This window comes from Perca fluviatilis, chromosome 22 (assembly GCF_010015445.1).
Source record: "Perca fluviatilis chromosome 22, GENO_Pfluv_1.0, whole genome shotgun sequence".
NCBI lineage: Eukaryota > Metazoa > Chordata > Actinopteri > Perciformes > Percidae > Perca > Perca fluviatilis.
In genome coordinates, this window is record NC_053133.1 from 31,172,820 (window position 1) to 31,182,988 (window position 10,169).

Here is a 10,169-nt window from a genome sequence, read left to right on the forward strand (position 1 = left end):
ACACACTCACACACATTTACACTCCATCACATACACACTCACACACATTTACACTATCACACAACACACACACACATTTACACTCCATACACACACACACACACACATTTACACTCCATCACACACACACTCACACATTTACACTCCATCAGATACACACTCTCACACATTTACACTCCATCACACACACACACACACACATTTACACTCCACACAACACTCACACACATTTCACTCCATCACATACACACCACACATTACACTCCATCACACACACACACATTTACACTCCATCACATACACACTCACACACATTTACACTCCATCAGATACACACTCACACACATTTACACTCCATCAGATACACACTCACACACATTTACACTCCATCAGATACACACTCACACACTCCATCAGATACACACTCACACACATTTACACTCCATCACACACACACTCACACACACATTTACACTCCATCACATACACACTCACACACTCCATCAGATACACACTCACACACATTTACACTCTGATGGAGCAGCATCGGGGGGGGCAACTCGGGGTTCAGTGTCTTGCCCAAGGACACTTTGGCATGTAACAGCAGGGCCAGGGATCGAACCACCAACCTTCAGATTGGCAGGTGACCTCTCTACCACTTAGCCACAGCCGCCCCTTAAGAGTGTGTGTGTGTGTGTCTGTGTGTGTGTGTGTGAGAGTGTGCATGTGTCTGTGTGTGTGTGTGGGGGTCTGTGTGTGTGTGTATCTGTGTGTGTGTGTCTGTGTGTGTCTGTGTTTGTTAGACTGTGTGTGTGTGTGTGTGAGAGTGTGCATGTGTGTCTGTGTGTGTGTATCTGTGTGTGTGTGTCTGTGTGTGTCTGTGTTTGTTAGACTGTGTGTGTGTGTGTGTGTGTGTGTGTGTGAGAGTGTGCGTGTGTCTGTGTGTGTGTGTGTGGGTCTGTGTGTGTGTGTATCTGTGTGTGTGTGTCTGTGTGTGTGAGAGTGTGCGTGTGTGTCTGTGTGTGTGAGAGTGTGCGTGTGTGTCTGTGTGTGTGTAGTAGTAGATAACTTTATTGTCCCCGGGGGGCAGTTGGGTTTGCGGCACAATTGCAAGGCCCTTTACGACAAGACATCAGACATCTGATCCATACAAATAGTCCTTACATCAGACATATGACAAACAAATAGTCCTTACATCAGACATCTGATCCATACAAATAGTCCTTACATCAGACATCTGATCCATACAAATAGTCCTTACATCAGACATATGACAAACAAATAGTCCTTACATCAGACATCTGATCCATACAAATAGTCCTTACATCAGAAATATGACACAAACAAATAGTCCTTACATCAGACATATGATCCAAACAAATAGTCCTTACATCAGACATATGACACAAACAAATAGTCCTTACATCAGACATATGACACAAACAAATAGTCCTTACATCAGACATATGACACAAACAAATAGTCCTTACATCAGACATATGACACAAACAAATATTCCTTACATCAGACATATGACACAAACAAATAGTCCTTACATCAGAAATATGACACAAACAAATAGTCCTTACATCAGACATATGATCCAAACAAATAGTCCTTACATCAGACATATGACACAAACAAATAGTCCTTACATCAGACATATGATACAAACAAATAGTCCTTACATCAGACATATGACACAAACAAATATTCCTTACATCAGACATATGACACAAACAAATAGTCCTTACATCAGACATATGACACAAACAAATATTCCTTACATAAGACATATGACACAAACAAATAGTCCTTACATCAGACATATGACACAAACAAATAGTCCTTACATCAGACATATGACACAAACAAATAGTCCTTACATCAGACATATGACACAAACAAATATTCCTTACATCAGACATATGATACAAACAAATAGTCCTTACATCAGACATATGATACAAACAAATATTCCTTACATAAGACATATGACACAAACAAATAGTCCTTACATCAGACATATGACACAAACAGATAGTCCTTACATCAGACATATGACACAAACAAATATTCCTTACATAAGACATATGACACAAACAGATAGTCCTTACATCAGACACCGACAGACATAACATGAAGAATATACATCACACACTACAATACTCTATACACCATTGGGTCTGACCAGGCCAGCTGGACGACTAGCTTATTTTGACTGATTTAAGGCTTTTATGGCTTGTGGTACGAAAGAGAATTTGGATCTGTTCTTGGTCAGAAGGGGGGTGGGCAGAAACGACGCATAGATGGCAGTAGATTTTTAGGTCTAAACTTAAAACTTATCTGTTTAGAAAGACTTTCAATACATAGTCGTGGTGTGACAATGTCCCTCTCCTATTTCTATGTCACCTTTTCTGATTTTATTGTGTCTGTGTGTCATTCTCTTTATTGTGTGAGATGTTATATGATGTGTGATTTAGCTTTGGTTTCTGATGTGAAGCACGTTGGATACCTGCTGGTTACTGTAATGTGCTGTATAAATACATGTTGATTGATTGATGCTGATTATGGCTGCTGCTGCTGCTGGTGAACAGTTCAGCTTCTCTTTGAGAAAATAACAAAGAACGGCTCTGAAGTCATTCTTAAAAAAAGGAAGATGTGTTCAGAGTTTAAAGTTTAATCTACCAGCTAGTGCTGTTCTTGTTGGTTGGAGCGCTATCCTATTGGTGCAGAGGGGATTAGAAAGACAACCGTTTGTCCCGCCCCTCGGATTGAGCCCTGACCAATGGGGAGTTCCCAGACCCAACATCTGGATGTGGGTCAGACCCAGACCCAACATCTGGATCTGGGTCAGACTCGTGTTGTCTGCTGTTGAAATGTGCAACTGTACATTTATGTTATGTTGTATTGTGTTATGTTATGTTATGTGTGTTATGTTATGTTATGTGCAGCAGTGCAAATGTACTGTTGTGTGCTTATGTGCTGAGGTGTTTTTTCCTGTTCCCACACTGTTCTTATCTTTATGAGGATAGTCTGAGAGCTGCTTTTTTGTTTCCCTCTCCTCTCCTCATGTCATGCTGTATCTGTTCCTGCGAGAGTTAGGAGAGAGTTGAGATGGCGCTGCATATGGCGACTCGGTGTGTTTGTGCATGTTGCTTTAATGCTTTAATGTGACCTGCACCTACGATACCACGACACATCCCTTGTGTGTGTAAACATACTTGGCAATAAAGCTTTTCTGATTCTGATTCTGATTCTTGATGTGGGGCTGGCTGGTCAGGATAGGAGAAACATCCAAATTAAACAAAAATCTCCCAAAGTGGCTGCTGCCCTCTGCTGGCTAACAGCTGCTAACACATTTTCTCTCTCTCTCTCTCTCTCTCTCTCTCTCTCTCTCTCTCTCTCTCTCTCTCTCTCTCACTCACTCTCTCTCCTACTTCACTTCCTGTCTAAACGTGTTTCCCTGAATCTGGTCGTCACGTTTTGCAGATGAACAGAAAGAGAGAAATAAAGAAAGAAAGAAATAAAGAAAGAACGAAATAAAGAAAGAGAGAAAAAAGAGAGAGACAGAGAGCGAGAGAGAGAGAGAGAGAGAGAGAGAGAGAGAGAAAGCAGAGCTCCAGCAGCAGGTCAGTGTTCATTCATCAGTTCTTTTATTTTTAACAGTTTTCATACCAATGACATCATCTCCGTGTTGCATCATGTTGTTTGTCCCGTAATAACTCTCTCTGTGTGTTACGCAGTCAGAGGGACAAAGCAACAGGAGAGAGAGAGGCTCCATTTACAGCCTGACTCCCCCCATTCAGCTGGATTAGATTAGATTACTGCACAAGTACAACCAATACAACAAAATGCAGTTTAACATCTAACCAGTAGTGCAATCATTAGAAGTGCTTTTTCTTTATAGCAGTGCTTAACAATGACATATAACACAGAATGCGGTATGACCATGTTAGTCCATTATTAAAGTGCATAGTGTTCTGAGAAATCGGTCCATAGTCCATCTAACAGTAGAGACAGAATGCAGTCTGACCGTGTTTGTTCTCACCTCTCTAAAGTAAATTAAGAAAGAGTTTGGTTTTTAACATAATTGTGTGTACAGCAGCACCCCCTTTTGGCTAACCAGCAGCAGTACGTTTAGTTTAAGTTTCACTTTCAGCTGGAAATTTCCATCAGAAGTCATTTGAGCGTGCTGCAGAGCAGAGCGCCAGTGCTGCCTTCTCCTGCTGCATTTCTTCTTCTTACATTGTTTCCTTGGATACTATTTGTCCGTAAGTTCTGTATATGTTACTAAAAAATGTTAAAAGTAATTGTACTTGGCATATCTTTGGTTTATTGGAGTTTTCTAATGTCAAATCACTAAATTGATAGTTATTATAGCTATTAGTAAGTAAGTAAGTAGAGTTTATTTCTAAAGCACATTTAAAAACAGCTCGCGCTGACCAAAGTGCTGTACATAGCGCATTAGCCCCAGGGTGATAAAATAAAAATAAAGCACACGTACAAATCAGTGATTTAGGCTAAAAAGTATATCGAAAGACAAACACTTAATTACAAACATAGCAGGATAAGACAATTAAGTTGTTATTAGTTGTCACTCAGCATTTTCTGTTGCTATGAGTTGTCGGTTCGCACTATATTTGGGTATCTGTATTAGTTTCATCTCATTTCTGTTTGTCTTTTGCTCTTAACGTTTCTTCATCGAACCCCAAGAAAAGTTATGCCTTGTGTTTTTTGAAGAACTTTACACTAAGTTAGCTAACTGTTGAGTTTTGAAGAAGCAACTCATTACAAGGACAGTATAATGTTAGTCCTTTATTAAAGTGCATAGCTTTCTGAGAAATCAGACAGTCCATAGTCAACATAATAGTAGAGACAGAATGCAGTTTAATCATATATAGTGCATTGTTGAGGTGCATTAATAAAGTGGATAGTGATCAGAGGTAGTCAGACAGACCATAGTCCATGTGCAAAAGAAGAGGGGGCAGGGGGGGAGAGTTAGGGGCAGAGTTAGGGGCAGGGGCTAGTGTTGGGTCTTGGTGCTGAGCAGCGTTATGGTGTTGTGAAAAAAGCTGTTTCTGATCCTGCTGCTGGTGGGACTCCTAGAGCTCCTGTAACATAGCAACAAAAACAGCAAAAAGAGCCTTTGTCTCCCTCTCACACACACACAGACACGCATGCACGCATGCACGCACGCATGGTACAGCCAGGTACAGGTGTGAGCAGACAGGTACATGTGTGAGCAGACAGGTACATGTGTGAGCAGACAGGTACATGTGTGAGCAGACAGGTACATGTGTGAGCAGACAGGTACATGTGTGAGCAGACAGGTACATGTGTGAGCAGACAGGTACATGTGTGAGCAGACAGGTACATGTGTGAGCAGACAGGTACATGTGTGAGCAGACAGGTACAGGTGTGAGCAGACAGGTGAGTCTGATTTATGGTCCTGCGGAGGCTCCTGAAGGTAACACCTGTGTGTTGGTGTGGACTGTGGAATCACATTCTTCTTCCTCTGTGGTATTTAACAGATCAGCTGACAGACGTGATGTCTCTGCTGGACGGGGAGAAGTTGTCGTGTCCGGTCTGTCTGGAGCTTCTGACGGAGCCGCTGACTCTGCCCTGCGGCCACAGCTTCTGCAGCAGCTGTGTTAGAGCCCACTGGGACACAGAGGCAGCCAGCCAGTCCAGCTGTCCCGTGTGCAGAGAGACCTTCACACCGAGGCCCGTCCTGCAGACAAACATCGTGTTAGCAGAACTAGTGGAGCACCTGAAGGAAACTGAACCCCCGGCTAAAGCACATCTGCAGTGTGAAGGCCCCAAAAGAGTCTCAGCTGCAGCAGAAAGGTACGGTGGCCCCCGAAGGACAAAACACTTAACACCAGGCGCCGAGAACTACTGAAAAAGTAACAAACTTAAAAAAAACACAGCCTTTTTATTTATATATATATATATATATATATATATATATATATATATATATATATATATATGGTTTGTGGGTTAGGCTACTAATGTATTTAAAGACATACACACATAGTGACTGGGTTAGCACAGTTGGTAGCGCAGGCGCACATATATAGAGGTTTACACCTCGACCTTTGCTGCATGTCATTCCCCCTCTCTCCCCTTCCATGTCTTCATCTGTCCTGTAGAATTAAAGGCCTAAAATGCCCAAAAGATAATCCAATCAACAGGAACAGTAGTCTCTCACAGAACACCAAGTAGCAACATAGTCGAGCACTGAGTGCTAATAGCTAATATACCACAGAAAACAACACAAAAGTCCCAAAAATCGTCACAAAAAGGCATAAAAAAATCATTGGAATCCTCGCTGAGAAAAAACGTCTTTTTACTGCATGAAACTTAAAAATGGTACCGTTGGGTCCCGTACCCAAAAGTTGAGCAGGAAACCGAGAACTCAACTTGAATGGATGTAAAAGTTCAAAGTCAGATGATTTAATGTTTAGTTATACGCTTGTGCAACCGGCTGCACAGGTTACCCATAGGGTTGTTGTTGGACAGTTAAAGCCCATTAAATGTAAAATGGTGTTGTTTAATAAACGCGGGGTCAGAAGGAAACACAGAAGGGACTTTAAGTAGGAGGCAGGTGCACTCAGGGAGCCAGAGGAAGCGTGCACTCAGGTCAGAGGACGATGCACTCAGGTCCAGAGAGGCGTGCACTCAGGTGAGAGGAACGTGCACTCGGAGTCAGAGGAGCGTGCACTCAGGTCAGAGGAGCGTGCACTCAGGTCAGAGGCGTGCATCAGGTAGGATGCACTCAGGTCAGAGGCTGCACTCAGGTCAGGGCGCTCCAGGTCAGAAGAGGCGTGCACCCAGGTCAGAGAGCGTGCACTCCAGGTCAGGAGAACGTGCACTCAGGTCAGAGGAACGTGCACTCAGGTCAGAGAAGAACGTGCACTCAGGTCAGAGGGACGCTGCACTCAGGTCAGAGGAACGTGCACTCAGGTCAGAGGGAACTGCACTCAGGTCAGAGGAACGGCACTCAGGTCAGAGGAACTGCACTCAGGTCAGAGGAACGTGCACTCAGGTCAGGAGGAACTGCACTCTGGGTCAGAGGAAGCGTGCACTCAGGTCAGGGGAACGTGCACTCAGGCGGGGGAACGTGCACTCAGGTCAGAGGAACGTGCACTCAGGTCAGAGGAACGTGCACTCAGGTCAGAGGAACGCACTCAGGTCAGAGGAACTGCACTCAGGTCAGAGGAACGTGCACTCAGGTCAGAGGGAACGGCACTCAGGTCAGAGGAACGGCACCTGGTGAGGGGAAATGCACTCAGGGTCAGAGGAACGCGGGACTCAGGTGAGAGGAACGTGCACTCAGGTCAGAGGGAACGTGCACTCAGGTCAGAGGAACGTGCACTCAGGTCAGAGGGAACGTGCACTCAGGTCAGAGGAACGTGCACTCAGGTCAGAGGGAACGTGCACTCAGGTCAGAGGAACGTGCACTCAGGTCAGAGGGAACGTGCACTCAGGTCAGAGGAACGTGCACTCAGGTCAGAGGAACGTGCACTCAGGTCAGAGGAACGTGCACTCAGGTCAGAGGGAACGTGCACTCAGGTCAGAGGAACGTGCACTCAGGTCAGAGGGAACGCACTCGGTCGAGGAACGTGCACTCAGGTCAGAGGAACGTGCACTCAGGTCAGAGGAACGTGCACTCAGGTCAGAGGAACGTGCACTCAGGTCAGAGGAACGTGCACTCAGGTCAGAGGAACGTGCATTCAGGTCAGAGGAACGTGCATTCAGGTCAGAGGAACGTGCACTCAGGTCAGAGGAACGTGCATTCAGGTCAGAGGAACGTGCACTCAGGTCAGAGGAACGTGCACTCAGGTCAGAGGGAACGTGCACTCAGGTCAGAGGAACGTGCACTCAGGTCAGAGGAACGTGCATTCAGGTCAGAGGAACGTGCACTCAGGTGAGAGGAACGTGCACTCAGGTGAGAGGAACGTGCACTCAGGTCAGAGGAACGTGCACTCAGGTGAGAGGAACGTGCACTCAGGTCAGAGGAACGTGCACTCAGGTCAGAGGAACGTGCACTCAGGTCAGAGGAACGTGCAGCGCTATTGATGACAGTAAACGTGTCTTGTTGTCTGTTGATGAAAGTCTTGTTACTAACCTAGCTCTGGCGAGCTGATTCTCCGGAGTCCTTGGTCCTTATGTTTTCTTTTCCCCCAGCATGTTTCCTTGGATTAGGGTGGCACCTAAATCATGGTTGTAGCTGTCGCCGTGGTCCTGCTGCACTCCCTGCTACACTCTGCAGTGTCCTGCTACGTCCTGCTACATCCTGCTACGTCCTGCTGCGTCCTGCTGCGTCCTGCTACGTCCTGCTGCGTCCTGCTGCGTCCTGCTACGTCCTGCTACGTCCTGCTGCATCCTGCTGCGTCCTGCTACGTCCTGCTACGTCCTGCTGCGTCCTGCTGCGTCCTGCTACGTCCTGCTACGTCCTGCTGCGTCCTGCTGCGTCCTGCTACATCCTGCTACGTCCTGCTGCGTCCTGCTGCGTCCTGCTACGTCCTGCTGCGTCCTGCTGCGCGTCCTGCTAAGCGTCCTGCTACGCCCTGCCCTGCTGCGTCCTGCTGCGTCCTGCTACGCCTCCCCAGCTACGTCCTGCTGCCTGCTGCGTCCTGCTGCATCCTGCTACGGTCCTGCTGCGTCCTGCGCGTCCTGCTACGTCCTGCTACGTCCTGCTACGTCCTGCTGCATCCTGCTCGTCCTGCTACGTCCTGCTACGTCCTGCTGCGTCCTGCTGCGTCCTGCTGCATCCTGCTACGTCCTGCTGCGTCCTGCTGCGTCCTGCTGCATCCTGCTACGTCCTGCTGCGTCCTGCTATGTCCTGCTGCATCCTGCTATGTCCTGCTACGTCCTGCTGCATCCTGCTGCGTCCTGCTACATCCTGCTGCGTCCTGCTGCGTCCTGCTGCATCCTGCTACGTCCTGCTACGTCCTGCTGCATCCTGCTGCATCCTGCTATGTCCTGCTGCGTCCTGCTGCGTCCTGCTGCATCCTGCTACGTCCTGCTGCGTCCTGCTGCGTCCTGCTGCGTCCTGCTGCGTCCTGCTACGTCCTGCTGCGTCCTGCTGCATCCTGTAACGCCCTGCAGTGCCCTGTGTGACGGCCCATGTGTGATCTGGCGGGGCCTCTCTGTGGGAGTGATACCTCTCTGGTTTTACCCATCTTTGTTTGAGTTGATTGCAGATTTGGTGCACCTGGGAGCTGTGAGCTAGTGGGGATAAAGCTCCACTTGGTCAGACTACAGTTTCTTCTTCACTGCACTCCAGACATCAACCCTGGCCTGATCACCCCGCCTGCCACCTTTTTGTTTTAGATTTATTTATTTTAAAATATATGTTTAGTTTATTCTTTTGTTAAATAAATCACTTTTGACAATTTATGATGCCTCGCTCCCTCTTTTGTCATGGCCCTTGAGCCAGGTTATGACAAAATGGGGGCTCCTCTGGGCTTTGTGTTCGGTTAGTGTGTGCTGTGGTTTAGTTTGTTGGGACTACGGTCGACAGGTGATCCGGGTGGCTGGTGTGGGTCCTTGTGTGCGTGCTGTTGGTTGTTGTGGGTGGAGTTTTCTCTTGTAGGCTGTAGCGATGGTCCATTTTTGGGCTTGTTGAGCTGATTCTTGATAGTGTTGTGGCGAACGTGGATGAAGCTTTTGGCTTGGGAGCATGTCCGTGGTTTTCGGAGGGTTACACCATGAACTACTACAACTTCTTTTTCTAGTCACTGTTCCATTATCTTTATTGTGACTATTATCGCCACTTTTCATCACACCCCAACCGGGACAGTCAGACACCTCCTACCAAGAGTCTGGGTCTGTCCAGTCAGACACCTCCTACCAAGAGCCTGGGTCTGTCCCGTCAGACACCTCCTACCAAGAGCCTGGGTCTGTCCCGTCAGACACCTCCTACCAAGAGCCTGGGTCTGTCCCGTCAGACACCTCCTACCAAGAGACCTGGGTCTGTCCCATCAGAAACCTCCTACCAAGAGACCTGGGTCTGTCCCGTCAGACACCTCCTACCAAGAGCCTGGGTCTGTCCCGTCAGACACCTCCTACCAAGAGCCTGGGTCTGTCCCGTCAGACACCTCCTACCAAGAGCCTGGGTCTGTCCCATCAGAAACCTCCTACCAAGAGACCTGGGT

General features: G+C 47.1%; 1 protein-coding gene across 3 annotated transcripts; it reads left to right on the top strand.

The window, feature by feature from the left end:
• The first annotated feature begins 3,638 nt into the window (after window positions 1-3,638).
• LOC120552647 (tripartite motif-containing protein 5-like) lies at window positions 3,639-5,929 on the top strand. 3 transcript variants are annotated; one of them, XR_005638056.1, is made up of 2 exons: window positions 3,639-4,274; window positions 5,540-5,929. XR_005638056.1 is itself a non-coding variant. In XM_039790838.1 (2 exons), exon 2 carries the CDS (start codon window positions 5,552-5,554, stop codon window positions 5,903-5,905), a length of 354 nt encoding a protein of 117 aa, XP_039646772.1. In that variant the 5' UTR covers window positions 3,639-4,274; window positions 5,535-5,551; the 3' UTR covers window positions 5,906-5,929. The 3 variants fall into 3 exon arrangements, 2 of the variants coding, with proteins under 2 accessions (XP_039646772.1, XP_039646771.1); XM_039790838.1 differs by having other exon boundaries at window positions 5,535-5,929; XM_039790837.1 differs by lacking the exon at window positions 3,639-4,274 and adding an exon at window positions 5,086-5,413 and having other exon boundaries at window positions 5,535-5,929.
• Window positions 5,930-10,169: the final 4,240 nt, after the last annotated feature.